The 20,333-nt window shown below is 43.2% G+C and overlaps 1 protein-coding gene across 7 annotated transcripts in view; it reads left to right on the top strand.

Moving 5' to 3' along the window:
• Tmem164 (transmembrane protein 164) overlaps positions 1 to 20,333 on the top strand; it is a 157,403-nt gene that overhangs the window by 68,294 nt on the left and 68,776 nt on the right. For 5 of the 7 annotated variants that reach the window (XM_074063172.1, XM_074063168.1, XM_074063171.1 and 2 more), the window contains one exon: positions 12,266 to 12,332. The exons of 1 other annotated variant lie outside the window; for it this stretch is intronic. In XM_074063172.1, the coding sequence (XP_073919273.1) occupies positions 12,273 to 12,332 (60 nt within the window). In that variant the 5' untranslated portion in view covers positions 12,266 to 12,272. Of the gene's footprint in view, positions 1 to 3,176; positions 3,223 to 12,265; positions 12,333 to 20,333 lie in introns of those variants that run through there. One more of the 7 variants, XM_020169593.2, reaches the window with a different exon arrangement.

Raw genomic sequence — 20,333 nt, 5'->3', positions numbered from 1 at the left:
TCCTGCCTCAAGGCCTCGTATCCTTCCTGTTCCTGGCTCCTTTTTCCGTGGATGCTCATAAAGCAGCACCAAAATTGCCGGTTGCACTGTGCGGTACTCTTCCCTGTCTCTTTGAATCTGAGCCATTTTCTTTTTACTCATTTGGCTGATTTGAATGGTTCTTTCCTGAAGAGCTATCTACTAGTACTTTCAACATCCAAGCTACACAATGCTTTTTCTCACTCAGATTTGTGTAAAACCAATCTAGTCAGCCTTCTGTGTCTGCAAGTTCCACATCCATAGGTTCAACCAACAACACATTGAAAATATTTTTTTAAAAAATTGCATCTGTTTAGCCTGGTGCCAGTGATCCATGCTTCTAATCCTAGCTACTTAGAAGGCTGAGATTGGGAGGATTGCAGTTTGAGGCCAGCCCAAATAACTAGTTCGCAAGACCCCCATCTCCAAAATAGACAGAGCAAAATGGACTAGAGGTGTGGCTCAAGTGTAGAGAGCCTGCTTTGCAAGAGCAATGCTTTGAGTTTAAACCCCACCGAAAAAAGTTGCATCTGTTGTGGACAGATAGACCTTTTCTCCTAAACAGTGCAGTATGACATCTGTTTACATAGGGTTTACATTGCATCAGGTGTTACAAGTAATTTCAAAATGAATGAAAGTATGGGGAGGGGTGTGTGTGGGTGATGTGCAAGTAGACTGAATTTGATTGATTTTGCTCTTTGACATCTCCAGTGTGAATTTATATTTTTTATTGTACTGAGGATTGAACTCAAGTCCTCACATTTGCTAAGCAAGTGCTCTACTGCTTAAGCCATGCCCCCATTCCTTTAGCTTTTTACCCAGGCTGGCCTCAAACTGCGATCCTCCTACCTCTGACTCCCTAAGAGTTGGGATTATAGGTCTTTGCCACCACTCCTAGCTCCAGTGTGAAATATAATTCTTATGTTACAGTATTAATTTCTTTGCAATTCTTCTCACTTTGCTGAGCTCTCTTTTCACCCCAGCTTGTTGGTTTTTCTTTTCCATATGTTTTATTCTGTTGGCCTTCTAAGCCTTTTTTCATAGAGTCCAGACTGTTCTGCATACTATTGAGGATACAAACAGTTTTCTAAAGTATTTCTTCTGGTTCACACTCTAAATTCAGACGTTGGTGCCTCCCCCAAGTCTTCAGCAAGATAGTGCATTTGCCTTGTGCTGAGGATGTCATGTGAGGTTTTCATATGGACCATGGTGGTGTTCAAAGTAGAACCTGTTGTTATCAAAGACAGGAAATGTAGACTGCTTTTAAGTTTTTTTATACTGTACTTTAAAAAAAATTATTCCTTATTAGTCTTACAGGGGGAATTAATTATGACATTTCTATCCCTTGGTTAGGTTCACCCCCTCTGCTCCATCTCTCTCCTTCATCCCCTACCCCTCACTTAAAACGATCGCAAAAGATTTCATTGTTCCATTTCATGTAAGTGTATAAAGTACATCAACCACATTCACCTTCCTTTGCCTTCAAGCATTTTTATGTTTTCTGTGGTATTGGTTAGCACCACCTCTCACCTCCACTCTTGGTGGACAGGTTAATGCTACAGCTTCAAATCTGTTTCCTAGTGTCTAATGGCTACTCAGCTAGTGGCTTCTGTGGCATCAATATGGACTTGAATACCCTCAACAGGTAAAGCATATAAAAACCTATAGCCTCCCATGTGTGACTACTAGAGTTTTGCTTGTGAAAACTCCCCTTCCCACTATGCAATGTACAGCACAAATTCCACCAGTAGTCTACTCTTTGGAGTTGGGGAGTTGGAGTCTGCAAATGCTTATAGACTGGTTTGGGGACTTGCTGTTTCCTCTTGAAGCAGTAGCCACATGGTGGAGGAATGGCTGCTTCCCAGATCTAGCCTTGGCAGCCCTTGACTTGACCTGGGAGGAGCCAAAATTCCCACCATGGTCTCCCATCTGCCCAGGGGTCGGGGTGGGGGAAACCCGTCTCTGCTGTGTTCAGTGTTGTTCTTGGAGCAGGATTAGCATGTTCAGTTTCATTCTTGTCCCCCTTCTGAAGCTGGAGGATAACTAACATCTTGAGGTTAGGGGTTAATGAAGCCATCAGTCCTGTGAACCAAAGCCCTGTGTCTGGGAGCTGACTCGGGCAGTGTAGGAGCTTTGGCGTTTCCTGGTCCCTCTGTTGTGTCTCTTATCCAAGCTGAAGGAGGGTGTCACCAGCATATGGTAGAATGCTTTCATTCCCCTTCCCAGTCTCCATGGGACCCCCCACCCACCACAGAAGGTTCTAATTATCAGTTTGCTCTTTGGTATCCTGGTACTGTTTTCATTCATTCATTCATTTGTTCATTTGTTCACTTGAGTCAGCATCTTGTTATGTTGCCCAGGCTGGTCTTGAACTCCTGGACTCAGATGATCCTCCCATCTCAGCCTCCTGAGTATCTGGGACACCACCATGATCAGTTGGTAGCTGTTTCCAGAAGAGGACTTCACAAGTGGCTAGTGGCTTCTTAGAGAAGCTAGTCTTTTGGAACTCTCTCTCTCTCTGAGCTGGGATGTCTTGAAGGAAAAGGGAAGAGGGGGCTCAGGTTTTTCTCAGCTTTGGGTTGTGGTTCGACAGTTTGGTTGCCTTGTGAACACCCACTGGTTTATACAAGTGTGTGTAGCCAGGGTGGGAACTCAGAGTGAGTCACTGAACAGTTTGAATGGCAGTGAACTCTCCCCCTGCCCCCTGGGTAAGAACAGTGCAGAGCAGAAAGCTGCCATAAATCATCTGCCTCTGGAAGCACAGAGCGTATCCCCTCCCCCAGTGCTGAACCCCTGAAATCTGCTCATCTCATGTGGAGAGGGTGGACCTGTGATGCAAGTGTCATTATTTGGTCATGAAGATCTGCTGACTCAGTCTGGAGAGGCTTTTAAAGGAGAGGAGATGAAATTTCATCTGGGCTACAGAGAGCAGGAAATGCCTTGCTGGATGGAGAGAGGACCGTAGAGCAGATGTGAGCCAAGGTAGGTGAGGGAAGCTTGGGGGTGAGTAAGGGTAAGAATTAGGGCGGTCTGACATGTGATCGTGGCATCGTAAGATTGCTACCCTGTTGGCCTTTGAGTCACATGCTATTCAGATTGTCTGGTGGCTGTCTCTTTTCTGGAATCCATTTCTTCTACGTTCTGATTTTTAAACAGCTTGACTTTCTCCAGGGAGCCTCAGATCCCTAGGACCGCCCTGAGGTTGTAAGTTGGAGTCAGGCTGAACCTGTTCTTTCTTAATGTCTTAGAATAGTTAGGATACTGAGTTTTGTATCTCAGTACCCTTTTTCCCAGGGCTCAACAGATCAGCTGCTGTGGAAGCTGAGACATTTTGAACTGAGACTCAGTATGGGGATGTGTAATGTGGAAAAAGAGCAGCCTTTTGGCACCTTGGCTGTGGAGGTGCCTGGCTTGGGACCCATCACTGAAAAAGGTATTTGGAAGATTACCTTGGACCTGAGCAGCCTTATTAAGGCTCGGTTCGGCAAGGGAGAGAAAGCTGTACATTAGGAGTAGCGTGATTTCAAAGGGAAAGAGACCAGAGAAAAAGACCCACAGGAAGTTAGCAATTCAGGGATACAATTCAGGGATACCGGTTCCTTTTTGGTGTGGACTGCAGCCCGGGTGCCAGGGTCCTGCTTTGCATCCATATGTATTCTTTCTCTAGTGCTTGGAGGAGGGAGGAAGCTTTGAAGGTGATGGTGGGTCTTTCTTTCCCTTCTATATATACAACAGAAACTGCCTTTCTCCCTGCAAATAGACTCAATTGTGTCTTCTATAAGTAGCCCAGAGGTTTTCTCAGAAGGTCTCTGGAGCAAGGACTGCTTTTAATTTTTTACTTCCTCACTGGCTGCTGTGCTTTCCATGTGTGTTTAGATGTGCATCACCTCCAGGTAAAGCGAAGGCTAGAGATCCAGGTAATGTTCCCCATCCTAAGAAACATGGAAAGCAGTACTGAGCAGAGGGATGAGGGTCTCATTGCTAGCAGCCTCTTCTACTTTGTCAGGACATCCAGTCCTTAGGAAAACCAAGCGAGGAATCTTTTATGCTAGACAAGAGCAATTCCAAAAAAAAAAGAGCAATAGAGCACAACAGAGAGGACTTGGCAGGGGATACAGGAGCTGTGCGGTCAATAGTGTGGAAGGAGAAGTGTTCTGTTTTTATTATAAAAGTAATCTGTGCTCATTATGAAGAACAAAATCATTGCAGAAAGCAATAGAGGGTAATTGCTGTTAAGATGTTGGTGTAATTTACTCCCAGTCTTCTGTATGAATATACTAACTTTTAGAAATAATAATGACGATTACTCTATTGAAATTATTTAAAAATTAATATACCACAATTGTTTCCCCGTATTATTAAGTTTTCCAATGACTGTACAGTTATTCTATGATTTGGATGAATATAATGTATTTAAACAGTGCCCTGTTCATTCACCATTTGGTTTGTTGGCTAGATATGTTTTCGGAGGGTCTTGGGTAATGCATTGGATGAAGATGGTCCAGGGTTATACTTGTGCTTCTGCCGCTTGCTCTGTGATCCTGAGGGAAGCTAAAAGCCTGTCTCTACTTCCTCATTGTAAAAGAATGCACTAATAGTACCTATGTCCTTGAGTGGTCATGCCGACTAGATGAGATGACCCATGCAAATCCTTAGCGTGGAGCCTGACATGTATTGCGTGCTCAGTGAATGTTACTAATAGTGTATAGCATTAGCCTTGTCTTGCCACTTTACTGTCTTAGTGCCTCACTGTTATAATTTAGGAGTGAAATTGCTTTCATTCACATAAGAAGGACGTCGGAATGAAAATTACTTTCAGATAAGTAGCCTCTTTTTTACCAGTTAAGCACCTTCCTGATGGGAGATTATGCCAACTTCTTGAATTTCACAAGGGGGAAAATGTTCTGGAAGCTTTGCAGTTGTGTGATCCCAGTTGGCCCAGAATAAAGAAATGGGATGCCACCGGCCACAGCCAGGAATTGTCTTTGTGCCCACAGGAGAGCCACCCAAGCTTTCCTTTCGTGCTTGTCAGTTTGTTTTCTCTTCAATTGTTTGCTATTACTTTTGTTCTGAGAAATTTCAAACGTAGAGAAAAGTGAACAGAACAATCCACTGAATGTATATTACCTTCACCTAGATTCAGGAGTTGTCATGGTTTCTGACATGTGAGTTCTGAAATGCAAGGTGTAAACTATATATTCCCTGAGACATAACAGGCTGTGCTGTGGGCCTCACATGGCTGACAAAAAAAAAGCTATGCTCTCAGACCATGCATGGGCTTATAGAATAGAAGGCTAGTGTAAGGGCTTGAGGCATGGCTCAAGTGATAGAGCACTTGCCTAGCAACCACAAAGCCCTGAGTTCAAACCTTAGTACCACCAAAAAATTAAAAAAAGACAGAGACGATCAATGTAGAAAGACTCTGGACTTGGGATGCTAGAAGTAGGTTTATTTTCTTTATAATACAAATTACAGAAAGTAAATCTCAATGTATCTGGTCATTGGGAACAGAGTAGATTCAAATGTCTATCAACATGATGATGGATAAATAACTGGTGGTATATTCATAGGATTGACTATTATACAGCAGTGAAAACAGATGAAGTACAGCTACATGTGTTAACATGGATAATTAGAAGAAGCCATGTTGGGGGAAAATATAATTTGTAAGAGTCATGCTGTGTATCTGATATTTATGATAGCCCATGTTTAATGGGATAAACATGAGACAACACTATATATGGTTTATTGATACTAAGTGTATAAAATATGGACAGGAAGGAAATACTTTCCGAATTGAGATTCCTTCTGGTGGGGGTGGGGCAGATGAATGCTATTTAGGAAGGGTACCTAGAGCCACAACTAAATCAGTAATGTTCAGATTTCTTAAAGTGGGGTGGGAGGCACATGGGTACACTTCATATTATTTTTTATATTTTTCATGTTTGAACACTTCAAGGAAAAAAGGATGGGGGTGAAAAAGCATTGTTTAAAAGGCTTAAAATGTTAGACTACCCTGTGTGTGTGAAATCAGACTGGGAGCATGCAGTGTTGTAAGCCTCATTTATATTTTGAATTCTGTCACATAGTAAAATTGACTATTTTGGCCAAAGTTCTGTGAGTTTAATACATGTGTAGATTCCTACACATTTTTGTGTATTGTCAGGGCAGGTATGGTGCATTCTGTCACTTCTAAAAACTCCTCCTGTTGTCCCTTTAGAATGATACCCACTTCCTAAAAACCTGGCAATCACTCATCAGTTCTCCTTCACTGTAGTTTTATTGTCCTGAGACTGTCATGTAAATGGAGCCCTACTTGTGTATCCTTTTGAGACCATCTTTGTGCACACGGCGTAATGCCTCTGAGGTTCATCCAGCTTGTTGATGATGCTATCATCCACACATTTTTGTTGCTGAGTGGTTTTCCATGGAAGGTACCACACAGTTTGGTTATTCACTCATTGAAGGGCATCAGGACTGATTCCACATTTTGCCCATCAGGAATGGAAGTGCCGTAAACTTTTTTGTACAGGTTTTCATGGAAACTGAACTTTTCATCTCAGAAGAGTAAACATCCAGGAACAGGATTATTGGGTCATAGGATGAAGTCATTTTAATTTTCTATACATTTTTAATACTTTAGAACACACTGCAAACTGTTTTCCAAAGTGACACTTTTACATTTTCTATCTGCACCAAGAGTGCTCGAAAGTTCCAGTTCTTGTATATCCTTTCTAGCAATTTCTATGGTCAATTTTTTATTTTGACTGTGGTTTTAGTTTGCACTTCCCTAGTGGTGTGGAACATCTTTTCCCATGCCTGTTTGACCTCCGTATATCTTCTTTTTTTGGTGGTAGCGGTGCTAGGGATGGAATGCATGCTAGGCTGGCGCTCTACCACTGAACTGCACTCCTAGTCCCATACATATTTTTTGGTGAAGTGTCTATTCCAAGTTTCTTTAAGCCACTTTTAAAATTGAGGGTTTTTTCTTATCATTGAATTTGAGAATTCTGTATATATTGTGGATGAAATTCTTTGTGGGATCTGTGATTTGCAAACATTTTCTCCCATTTTCATTGTCTTTAGAAGTATTTTTCAGATCAAATGTTTTAAATTTTGAGTAAGTTCAATTTATCATGTTTTCTTTATGTATTGTGTTTTTGCTATTATGTCAGTCAAAGAACTCTTCTTCTCTCCCAACCCCGCTTCCTTCTGCAGTACTTGAGGCATTGTTTGGCCATGTTCCCAGCCCTTTTTGCTATGGTTACTTTTGAGATAAGGTCTGGCTTTTATGCTTGGCCTGGACACGATCCTCCTATTTATGTTTTCCACATAGTTGGGATGACAGGTGCAGGCCATTGCACCCAACTTTTATTGGGTGAGATGGGATCTCGTGAACTTTTTGCCTGGATCCTCCTGAATATCCGGGATTACAGAAGTGAGCCATGTTGCCTTGCCTCTCCTGTGTTTTCTTCTAAAAGTTTTATAGTTTACATTTTCTATTTCTCTAACAGTTTTAGTTTTACGTTTTTATTTAGCTTTTATGTAAGAAGTGAGGTTTAGACTATGTGTGTGCATTATTTTATAAATGAGTGCCTAATTGTTGAAATACCATTTGCTTTATTGTCAAAATGAGGTGACCCACTTTTATCAGTGCGGGTCTGATTCTGGTGTATTCTGTTTCATCGATCAATGTGTCTATGCTTGGCTAGTACCACATTGTTTTGCTTGCTGTAGCTTTATAGTAAACCTTAAAATCAGGTGCTGCAATTTCTTCATCTATCTTCTCTTCAAAATTATTTTAGCTACTCCTGCTTCTTTGCCCTTCTGTATACATTTTAGAATCCATTTTGCTGTATGTACAAAATATCCTGCTGGGATTTTGATCAGAATTCTTTTGTATCTGTAACTCATTTTGGTGAGAATTCATGTCTTTCCTATGTAGAACACCAGGTTCTTAGCCACTAAGCTAACTGAGCACAGTAGCCTATACAAAACCAAAGGCTTACAGGAAATATTAGTAGTAATGCTGTTTGTATTCTTGTATTTGATGGTCAAGCACATGTGGCCACAAGAAGAAACAGAAGAGAAGCTGAAGAAAACCAAGTTTGTTATACTCACAGGGTTCTGCCACTCTTAAGCAGGGCCACATGGGAAAGACGTCAAGATGGGATCTTTAGGAGGCAGAAGGGTGGAGCAAGGGGGAAGGTTTAGGCCACTGTGTTTCTTGGGGTTTCCTTGGGAAAGGTATGGCAGGGCTGCATGAAAAGTTCCGGACTGGCCAGTTGGAATCATTTCCACATGCTCTGCACTGCCTGCCGGGACTTCCTAGTCCTGGAAAAGACTGGTACCTGGTCCTGGAAAGACTAAGGTAGAAGATTATTACCTTTAGGGGTAAGGGCCTGAAGGAGAGACAATTTAGTCTGTATTTGAAGGGCATGCCCCTGACTGAGCCCTTGCTGTGGGTTTGACTGGCCTTCTGTGGAGGGGCACACTCTCCCCAGTCAGAAAGGCAAGTGGTCTACCACTTTTTTCTTCTCTCCCCTTTCCTCCCCTTCCCTCTCCTCCCTTTCCTTCCTCTCCCCCTTCTCCTTATATTTCCCTTTCTCCTTCCCCCTCAAACATTTGATTCCCTTGTGCCTTACTCTCCCAAATGCTGGGATTATAGGTGCACACCACCAGGCAAGACTCGGGCCTCTTTCTTATACTTTTAGTTTTTTAAGGTGGGCCCTCTCACATGATTTCCTTTTCTTCATTCCTTTCTCTTGTTCCTTTCATTTATTCCTTTTGTTTCCTTCCTTCTTCCCTTCTTCTCTTCCTTCTTTTCTTCTTTCCTGCCCTCCCTCCTTCCTTCCTTCTTTCTCTCTATCCAGTTTGAAGAGTTAGGTAAGTTTTATCACCATTCATTTAACAAGCACTGAAGAGTTGGACTATAGCAGCATGCTCTTTTCGAATCATTTTAGAAGTATTAACTCCTATCACAGTCATATGAGTTGGGTGCTATTATGGTTCATACAAATGAAGGAACTCTCCTGAAACTTTCTCATGGCCCAATGTCCATTTCTCATAATCTTTAGAAATCCAGGTGGCAGGCTGGAGGCAAGTATAAAGTGAAAGCAAAAGCCTTTGCCTCTCATTTGGTGGATTGCTTACCTGTTGGTTGTGCTCTGGGTCCATGTAGAAGGTGTTGCTGCTGTGGAATCAGGGCAGCTTTACCATGAAGCTCACAAGGGGTTCCATTGTCTTTAGACATGACCTTCCCTGCCCCGTGGGTATCCCAGAACCCTTTCCTGCCTGGGCTGCAGTCTGATCACACACACACACACACACACACACACACACACACACAGTACATATAATGGTCATGCCATGCATTTGAAGCTAAGTAGAGTGGCAGAAACACAGGCTTGAAACTTGATGAGGCCTGAATGTGACTTCTGCCTATGCCACTTATTATCTTTGTGATCTTGGGCAAGTCAATCACTTGAAGCTTTGGTTTTCTTAGCTTTGAAATGAAGATGATAATGATGATTGTAATAAGAGCTGTGAGGACTGAATGAGATGATGTGTTTTAATACTTAGCCCAGTGATTCACACAGAGAAATGTTCGATACATGTTAGACTTTATGTGTGTGTGTGGTACTGGGCTTTGAAGCCAGGGCTTTGTGCATGTTAGGTAAGTGCTGTACCATTCCAGCCACATGTCCAGCTCCATGTCAGATACTTTTGTAATTATTAATATGTAAGACCTCTTTATATGTTAAAGATAATAATTCACCATTTGGCATATGTATTGTTTACATAACTGAATTTTGAGACCCCAGAACAAGGCATGTCTTTCGCTAGGAACTTATTTGTTTTGAATCTTTTATTTATTTATTTATTTATTTGAAGTTAGGGCTTTGCACTTGCAAAGCAGATACTCTACTACTTGACTCACACCTCCAGTCCATTTTGCTGTGGTTCTTTTGGAGATGGGGTCTCATGAACTATTTGCCCAGGCTGGCCTCGACCCTCAATCCTCCCAATCTCAGCCTCCCAAGTAGCTAGGATTACAGATGTGAGCCACTGGGACCTGGCTTACTTTGAATCTTGATGTTAGTTTTATCTTCTTTATCTTTGGCCTTCCATTGGTCCTTGGAACCAATTCCATCTTCCTCAAGATGAAACTAAGTACCCAAATATCTAACAGGCCTTGTGCAAATGCCAAAATTCCTTTGAGGTCAATGGCAAAGGCTGGCACCAGCATCCAGTTTCACTTGGGCTAGCCATGTGATTTTCCCTCTCCCAGGGTGACCCCTTATACCGTGACTGTCACTGAGAAATGCCTAAGGGCAGGGTTAAGTCAGACTCCACTTCATCCCAGGCTTGGACTTGGTTTCCTAGAGCACAGGGTGCCCCCTTGAATGACCCTCTTGAAAAGTTGCAGTAACCTTATGGACAAAGCCAAGTACTTTTAACTTATGGGACTATAATGGCCAAGTGTGGCCAAAGAGCCTTCTCCCCTTAAAGTTGCCCTTTGAAAGCATGTTAACCCTGCGACAGGGAATGCCAGAGGAGATGGAGAGTCCCCTGAAACCAAAAGAAACAGCAAAAGAGCATTCCTGACTTGCCATCAGAGGTCATATTTGGAAGGGAGGCTCTGATATAAGGCAGTAAGAAGGATCTAAGAGTTTGGATTGTGGAATCAGATAAATCTGAGTGTGAGTCCTGGCTGCTAACTGATGTGTGGCATTGACCAGGCCACCTCACTTCTCTGAATCTGGTTTTTTCATCAGCAAAATGGGAAAAGTCATTATATCTGTCTCAGAAGTCTGCTCTAAAAGGAGTAGACCTCTTTAAAAAGATAGTTCATGTAAAGCAGTTAATTAGATACTGGCCTGGAATGTATTGAGTGGGCATCATTATCATCTTTGAGGCTTTGGTGATAAAGAACAGTAATCAGAAACAAACCAGGGGAAGATGACACTTATCTGGGCTCTCTGGGGTCTCCTTGTAATATCTTTTAGTCTTACGAACACTTTGGTGAAGGCATGTGACCTGCCTTCTTCATCAAGCATAGAAGATTTCCGTGTGTGTGTGTGTGTGTGTGTGTGTGTGTGTGTGTGTGTGTTTGTGTGTGTGTGATAGAGAGAGCCCCAGCAGCTTGAGAGAGAGAGAGACAGAGACAGAGAGAGAGAGTGCCCCAGCAGCTTGAGAGAGAGAGACAGAGAGAGAGAGCGCCCCAGCAGCTGGAGCATCAGCTAGTATCTGCAGTGTTCAGTGTCGTATGTCTAAGAGGTACATTGACCCACTGGGTATCTGTGACCCCATCAAATAAGCTTTTCTTCAGGAGGAACAAGCTGTCATTCTTTGTGTGTCCCTCACTAGTAAAGAGCCATTTGCATTGCATGTTGAAGGAAGCCCCTTAAATCTGTCTCCTGAGTCCTTACAAGCAGGGTTTGTTCCTGCGTTAATGGTTCTTGACTTGTGAAAGGTTTCTAGTGTGCATTTTAACAATTCAGTATGGGGACTGGGAAATAGAATCATTACCTGATGTTCTTCATCTTCTTTTTCTTCCCCCACCCCAAGGCTGAGTAGCAAACCTAGGCTCTTACTCATGCTAAGCCAGTGCTCTGCCACTGAGCCATGCCCCCAGCCTTGTTTTGCTTTTAAACTACAGAGCTCAATATATAAGACAGATCGAAGAAAGCCTGGAGGGCTGCCGCATGACCCTCCTGCAGTTCCTGCAGGCCTGTCTGAGACAGCGGGGAAACACGCCTGGCCAAACACTGCAGTTGGCTTCTTAGCTTGTAGCAGGCGTTTTCTGTCCGGGTCTCTGTCTGGGGAAAGGACTGCCATGGCTAATAACAGACAGCCATGTTTTGAGAAACAGACTTCTGCTGTGACAACAGAGCACTGAGCTATTGCTCGCCCCCTTTGCTAATGCCCTTGAAGCTCTTGCTTGGGTCTGATTGAATGTTTAGGCAGCGCAGAGCTCATTATGTAATGCAGTGTTGTAACCAGTGTGTTCAGAAAGTGTTCCTGGGCTTCTGAGGCAGTAGTAGGGCTCTTTGGAACATTGCAGTTAATACAGACTATGCTGCTTTTAATTGACTTTGCATATGTGCAAACTCTAAGGCCATTTTACATAGCCACTTCTATACATAGCCCCCTCCCATAAGGCCCGACTGTACCAGACCCAGGTTCTTCTTTGTTTGCATTGGTGTCTGAATGTGACCTGAACTTGGTCTTCTTTCCTCTCTAGGTTACAGATGCACATGTTGAATGGAGCTCTTTTGGCTTTGCTGTTTCCTGTAGTAAACACCCGGCTGGTAAGTAGCCTCTTCTAGAACTGTTCCAGCACATATCCAAAACAGAATCTATTCGCTCCTTTGTTATCCAGTGCCAGTCCTCATTCTTTGCCCATATGCGCATGCAATTTTAATTCACATATGTAGTATATATGTTATATATGTTAATGTTGAGGTTTGATGTCCTATTTGGGTGTGGTGGAGCTCGGTGGGTTGGGAGAATTTGTGGAACTTTGGAACTACAATAAGGGTTTAGACTAGAATTAGGACAAGACCAAAGAAATCTACTGAAATTCTTTAAGAGGTTTGGTGGAAAGGAAGTGGACTGGGACCCCACCCTTAGACAAAGGCTTCCGTATAGATGTTCTACAGGGCTCTCATGGAGACTCAGCCACACTGGCCTAGAATAATCTGCTCAGGAGCCTCAAAACCTGTATAGTTTACCAACGGCCTCCTTGGGCTAGGATTAGCTTCCTTCTTCAGCCACCCAAACCCATGGGGCAGTGCGGGTCACACAACTCCCCAGTGTCCTCGGCTAGCAGGGAGAATCCCACTGTGGCAGGGGCCCAGGTAATAAACCAGAAGTGGGAGCTACAAGGGTGAGGGGGTAGACATGTGGGAGTCAGGAGAGATTAATAGGCCACACTATAGGAAGCCCAGGGAAAGAAATCACTTATAAAATCATTACTATAGCTTTCTGCTTTCATGACTCAAATTTCCCTCATCCATGAAGACTATAGCTTAAGTCTTGAAGTGATAATCCTTTTTGGATACCGCTTTAGAATTAACAAGGTCTTTTTGCATAACAGTGGTGTTTTACAGAGGAAGAAACTGACATCCAGGGAGATACACGAATTCCAAGTGGCAATTACTTCATCAATTTTTTTTTTGGTGAGACTAGAGTTTGGCTCAGGGCTTCCTGCTTGCAAAGCAGGCCTTCTACCACTGGAGCCGCCTCTCCAGTCAGTCCCTAAGTGGCAGTGCTGGAGTTTGAATTCAGAGTCTACACCTTGAGCAACCCTACCAGCCCTTTTTTGTAAAGGAATTTTTCAAGATAGGGTCTCACAAACTATTTGCCTGGGTTTGCTTTGAACCCCTATTTTCCTGATGTCTGCCTCCTGAGTAGCTAGGATTATATGTGTGAGCCACCAGCACTTGGCTTAATTTTTTTTTTTTTTGGTGGTACTGGGGTTTGAACTCAGGGCCTCATGCTTGCTAGGCAGGCGCTCTACCACCTGAACCACCCCACCAATCTGCATTGCTCCTTCTGAAGGATGTATTCATCCAGTCCCCACAGGTATTCCTGAGTGTGCTTGTGAAAGGTGTACTTTTCTAGATGCAGATGCTACATCACAGAAAGTAGTCCTCTAAAGCATTGGTTCTGAACCTTTGCTTTGTTCCAGGCTCAGTTAATCAGCTGGGACTGGATGTAGCTCAGTGGTAGTGCATTTGCCTAGTGGGCCCCTGGCTCCATTCCCAGTACCTCAGAAAGAAAAAAAATGGAAGCTTGCTTGTCCCATCTTCAGTGGGTCTGATTGACAGTGTCTGAGGTGACAGCAGGGAATGAACATTTGTAATCAGCCCCCAAGTGATGCTAAGCAAAGCTCCTCAGACCACTCCCAGATAGGCAGTGTGCTCAGTACTCATAAATCAAACTTACCTGAAGTGTGTAACTCAAAGTGAGGTCAGAGGACAGGCATCATCTTGGTGCTGCTTGTTAAAAATGCAGGAATGCAGCCCCACCCCCCCCACCCCCCTTCCTGATTAGAATCTGCATTTTAATAGAATCCCATCCCACAGTTCATACTTTCCTTCTAGGAGGCCAAAGTACCTTAGGTCATCATCAGGTCCAGGAGGGCAGGCAGTGCTGTGTGTCTTAATAGGCAAGCTGGCATCACCAGTCACAGGCTGCTGTCATGATGTGACATAATGCTCTCCCATAATGTGAATGTGACTTGCTGACTTCACCTGCTGTGCCGCCAAATCAGAACTCCTGCCTTAGGGCGGAGGGCGTGGCTCAGTGGTAGAGTACATACTTAGCAAGTACAAGGCCTTGGGTGTAAGCAATCGCCAGCACCAAAGCAACCCCCCTAAAAAAAAAACCTCATAAAACCGAGCCACTCCTGACTTTGGTCTCAGAGCAGGAGGGGTAATATATCACAGAGTGATGCAAATAATCCAAATTGATAAAATAAACCTCCACTTAAAAAAATAAGTGATTTCACCCACCCCAGCATGGTTCCAACTTACTGGCTCAGAGGTGTGGAACAGCAGAAAATCCCTCCCTGGACTAATAGAGCCAGCGATTCTGAGTTTGAGTGCTTCCAGCCTAGAGCTCTGGCTAAACAGCCTCCACCATCAGGTGAGGAGGGTGTAGTTCCTCTAGAGCACCTCCTGCTCTATTCCTTGTTGGACTTTTCACCCAGTGAAAACCAAGTACCTCCTTGCAGAGCATAGAAGCAGAAATCAGGTCATTTAGAAAGCTGGTCGTGAGGTTTTCATTCAGTGGATATTGATACGTATCTCACTGGATTTGTGGATGTTTTCTTTGGCCCTTTGTTAATAACTGCAAGAGCAGCAATATAAGCTGCCAAGTCTTTTTTTTTTATTTTGAGATAGGGTGTCACTCTGTGGGCCACGCTGGTTTGAACTCAGGATCCTCCTGCCTCAGCTTCCCAACTACTAGGATTACAGGCATGCACTACCACATTCAGCTCTGTTGCCACTGTTACCTTTTTTTTTTGCTGCCACTTCATGAGTGCTTATTTTGTGCCATGTACTATTGTGTTTTACAAAGGCAATTTTACTTAATGATACTGTATCCAAGATAATAAGATAGATAAAAGGATTGACTTTCTCCCAGAACTCTCTTGCTGCCTCTTTACCTGGTCTCTCTGTGCACACAGACCCTTAGTGGTTCACTATGTGGCATCAGATTGGACTAGAGCCCATTCTAATAGCCTCCTTTTAACTTAGTCCCCTCTTTTAAGAACCTGTCTTCTTAAAACTCTGCTGCAAATACACTCACTTTCTTAGGTATTGGGGATTAGGATTTAGACAAACGAATTTGGAGGGACACCATGACAGCCCATAGCATCTGTACCCATCCTTATCAGAGAACACTGTTTCTCCCCTGCCACTCCAATGGCCTTCTCTCCTTTCCTCCCTTCCTTCCTCCTTCCTTCTTCTCTCTCCCTCTCTTCCCTCTGCAATGGCAGATATGCTAATGCCTGTTACATTAACACCTAATACTTTCCAGGTAATCTCAAACTATAGCCAACTAGCTTGTCAAGAATGTTGAAGTAACTTTTCCTGATACTGAAACTTCTTTAATGGACTCTATCTTCTTTTTATTTATTTATTTATTTTTTTGTGATACTGGGGTTTGAACTCAGGGCCTTCACCTTGAGCCAGTCTACCAGCCCTTTTTTGTGAAGGGTTTTTTGAGATAAGGTCCCAAGAACTATTTGCCTGGGCTGGCTTTGAACCACGATCCTCCTGATCTCTGCCTCCCAAGTAGCTAAGAGTATAGGTATGAGCCACTGGTGACCAGCTTTTTAAAAATTAGTGTGTATTAATTGTACAAAGGGGTTTTATTATAGTATTTCCATACGTGAATGTAATATACTTTGCTCAGATTCACCCCCTATTAATTTCTTACCCCCTCTTTAAAAACAATTTAAAATATGTTTCATTATTCTATTTTCATACACATGTATGAAGTACTTTAATTGTATTCACCTCTCCTTCACACTGTCCTTTTACCCTCCCTCCTCCTGGTTCCCACACCCAAATAGTCTTCCCACTTCATACTTGTGTCATTCTTTCTTTTAAGGTCTAGAGCCTGCATATAAGAGAAAACATGTGATTTGTCTTTCTCAGTCTAGTTTATTCCATTGAATGTGGTGATCTCCAGTTCCATCCATTTCCCTGCAAAGGACACAGTTCCATTCTTTATGGGTGAATAATATTCCATTGTGTATGTATACCATATTTTCTTGATCCATTCATCAGTAGATGGACATCCAGGCTGATTCCACAGTCTGGCTATTGTGAATAGTGCTGCTATACACATGGATGTGCAGGTGTCTGTTGTGTGCAGACTTAACATTCCTTTGAGCATAAGCCCCGGAGTGGTGTAGCAGGATCATTTGGCAGTCTTGTTTTTAGTTTGCTGAAACCTCCATATTGACTTCCATACTGGCTGCAGTTATTAACATCCCCACCAAAGATGTATGAAGGTTCCATTTTCCCTGCATCCTCACCAGCATTTATTGTTGTTTGTTTTCTTCATGACAGCCATTCTGACAGGGGTGAGATGGAATCTTAATGCCATTTTGATTTTCATTTTCTTTACGACTGAGGATGTTGAGTATTTCCTCATGTATTTATAGCCATTTGCACGTCTTTTCGAGAACTATCTATTGAATTCACTTGTCCATTTTTTAATTGGATTGTTTGTTCTTTTGATGGACTGTCTTTTATCTAGCTTTTTCATCCACATCTGGTAAATATTTATGCTCTTTTTAAAAAACAAAACCAAGCAAAGCTTAGGATACCTCCACTTGTATGTGTCTTTGCCATTGATCTCGCTCTGGTTCTTTTACGTGGTTGAGACCCCTCCTGGGCAACTCTGACCTGTGGTGTAGTTTGCTTTGGAACCCTTAGTTGAGCTCAGATTGACTTAAATGAGACACAGGGAGATTGGCAATTCTTTCTTAAACCTGATGATCCACTTAGGCTGGAAGGGAGGTTTTGAGTTCTCTTTTGCCCTTCCTTCTTGGCCCTTTATCTTTTTAATCCTTTTTTTTCCCTCATTAGCAATAATGAGGAAGTAAAAGAAATAAAAAGAACTAATTAGTGTGTGTACCAGTCCTACTGACATACACTTGCATACATAAAGACAGATTAAAAGGAGTTGAAGGAAGCCGCCCCAGTCAGGTGAAGGATTCAGGGTCATCACTGGATTTTCGTGCTCTTCTACCCAGTGACTGACTCATTGGTACTGAGGTATGCAGATCAGCTAGAAAATGCCCAGGTTTCAGCTCCTCCTGCTTCTCCACATCCACCTATTCCAAATGCCCACCCTACAAGTAAGTGCCCTTTTCAGTCAGAATTCTGGAAGCCTCTTTCTGTCTTCAAATGAAGTATCTTCAAGGAGATTTCTGTTGCTCCTTGGAGAGAAGGAGTGGAAACAACACATCATGGAACATCATGGATTATTAGATTAGAATATCAACATTTTTTTTTTATCTTTTTGTTATTTTTCAGATAGGATCTTGCTTTTTTTCTTTTCTTTTTTTTTTTTTTTTTTGAGGTACTAGGGCTTGAACTCAGGGCCTACACCTTGAGCCACTCCACCAGCCTTTTTTGTGATGGTTTTTTCAAGATAGGTTCTCATGAACTATTTGCCCTGGCTGGCTTTGAACCACAATCCTCCTGATGCCTGCCTTCTGAGTAGCTAGGCTTACAGGTGTGAGCCTCCTGTGCCTGGTTTGCTTTTTTTTTTTTTTTTTGTGTTGGGCTGGCCTTGGAGTGCAGTCCTCCTACGTACACTTTCTGCATAGCTGGGATCACAGGCATGCACTGGCGTGCCTGGCTTTATTGATTGCAATTGGGTCTTGCTAACTTTTTGTCCAGGTTAGCCTCCTGACCTCCACTTCCCAAGTAGCTGGGATTACATGTGTGAGCCACCACACTTGGCCCAAAGCTTGTCTGATTTGATCTTCTAGAATATGAATTTAGGAAGCTAAATAATTTGCTATAGAAGCTGGGTGGTTGTGCCAAGAACCCAAAGCCTGGACATCAGAGATCTTTTCCTGTTCTGTGACAGGTTCAGGATAGGTTTGCATGCTTGTAGCTTTCCTCCATCTCTAAGAATTGGGTCAAGGGTTTCTCTGAGTACCTGAAGAGAACTACAGAGCCTTTAAAAAAATTTTTTTTGTGGTGCCATGGATCACACATGCTAGGCAGGTGCTCTATCACTGAGGTACAGCCCCAGCCCACAAACACGATTTTATATACACTTTCAGGACAGATATAGACCACTACCGCCCCTCCTTTTTCCCTTCCCTGCTGTAGGCCCATCCATGGATTGGAAGTTAACTCCCCCTTGCCAGGCTGTCCATAGTTTATAGCTTAGTAAACAGGTATGTTGTACTTTGTGAGTACCTGTAGTCATGAGCCTTTTGTCTTGGTGGTGATACTGGGTTCCTTATCTATGCCTGTGACCTTGCAAACAAAATATCATCCAATCCAGGCTAAACTACCTTCTGGAAAAGTAGTGAAAGCTGAGCTGTGGAAGCTAAGTTGGATACCTGTGGAACCTGGCTTCTAGCCTTGCAAGGGTGGTAGTCTGGCCCTGGAGTGAGGTGCTGGCCCCATGCTCCTTCCACAGCCCCTCTGCCTTTTACCTCCTTTGCTCTCTAACCCCTATGGGAGTTCTTCTCCATGTAGCGTGTTCAGAGCAAGGGAGACTGGACAGGGAAAAGAAACAACACACTGTACCAGCCCCCTTCCCAGACAGAAGATATTAGCCCAGCGTGTATTTGTGTTTGCAGCCATCTGTCTCCTACTAGAATTGCAAGAAGAGTGATAATGATTCTTTTCATCCGCCCCCTTTCTTCTTCAGGGCCCAAAGCCTTCGGTGTATTATTATCTCATTATCAAAATTGCCCATTATTATGTATCCGTGTCGATCTGTTACATTTGTTCCTTTTTTCTCCCTTCACCACCCCTCTCCTTTCACCCAGTTCCTTTTCTCAGTTGGATAGTTCTTTTGAATGTCTTGGACTCTCAGACTGAGTGCAAGAGGGCAGCAATGCTTTTCTCATTACTGGGGGGGGGGCTCCCCACCATTCGAGAACATTATCTTAGTGTTATTGGGATGCATCTTTGCTTCTAGCTCACCTTGTCCCCATGTGGGCTTTAGGGAAAGCTTTGCTGTCACCAATGTAAATAGACTTGAGACTCTCACTCTTTGCTAATTGGCACATTGAAATGTGCTTACTTACCTAGAAGAGTTATTGCTGTGTCTGGCAAATTGAGCTTGTGTGTGTGTGTGTATGTGTGTGTGTGTGTGTGTGTGTGTGTGTGTGTGTTTGTGTGTATGTGTGGTACTGGGGCTTGAACTCAGGGCCTACACCTTGAGCCACTCCACCAGCCTTTTTTGTGATGGTTTTTTTCAAGATAGGTTCTCATGAACTATTTGCCCTGGCTGGCTTTGAACCATGATCCTCCTGATCCCTGCCTCCTGAGTAGCTAGGATACAGGTGTGAGCCACTAGTGCCTGGCCAAATTGAGCTATTTAAAAAAAAGTTGTAGTTTGAAATTTGGACTTGAGCTGAGGACAGAATATCCCTTTGCTTTCCTGAGGATACTTAAAAAGCTTGGTTTCAAAAGATGCCTTAACTTGCTGAAGAATTGACTGAGCAAAATTGGTCTTCAGCCTTCTGCAAAGGTCACTGTATATCTGATCACTTGAATGTAATGTGTCTGAAGATGTCCAAAAGACTTTGGGGAACTCCAAGGCCAAACCAAATTCTAGGACTACCTTCAAATATGTCTAACTACTACCTGTGTTTTAAGATTAAGCTTTGACAGTCTTACATCCTCCAGGAATCCAGCCTGGATCACACCGCTCCATCCATAGTCTCTTTTTTGTTGTTTTCTTAAGAGAGAGTCTCTGTATGTAGCCCAGACTGGCCTAGAATTTACAATCCTTCTGCCTCAGCCTCCCAGAGTGCTGGGATTACAGGTGTGCACCAACACACCCATCTCATCCACAGACTCTTGAGTACTTTTCTGTCACATACCATACCACATACTGCGGGAGTTGCAGTAACAGTCGTGTATTACTGGCCCTTAAGGCATTTGCAAGGTCCTTGGAAAGAGAAGGTGTATGGTCCTGACCAGTTAATGGCAATTGGGTTGAGTACCCCTGATCCAGAAATCCAAATCTGAATCTCTCCAAAATCTGAAACCTTTTGAAGAACAGTAATTAAAAAAAAAAAAGAAAACCCT

This window comes from Castor canadensis, chromosome X (genome assembly GCF_047511655.1).
Source record: "Castor canadensis chromosome X, mCasCan1.hap1v2, whole genome shotgun sequence".
Taxonomy (NCBI): domain Eukaryota; kingdom Metazoa; phylum Chordata; class Mammalia; order Rodentia; family Castoridae; genus Castor; species Castor canadensis.
The sequence above is the reverse complement of the archived record's forward strand: the minus strand, read 5'-3'. Positions and strand labels throughout refer to the sequence as shown.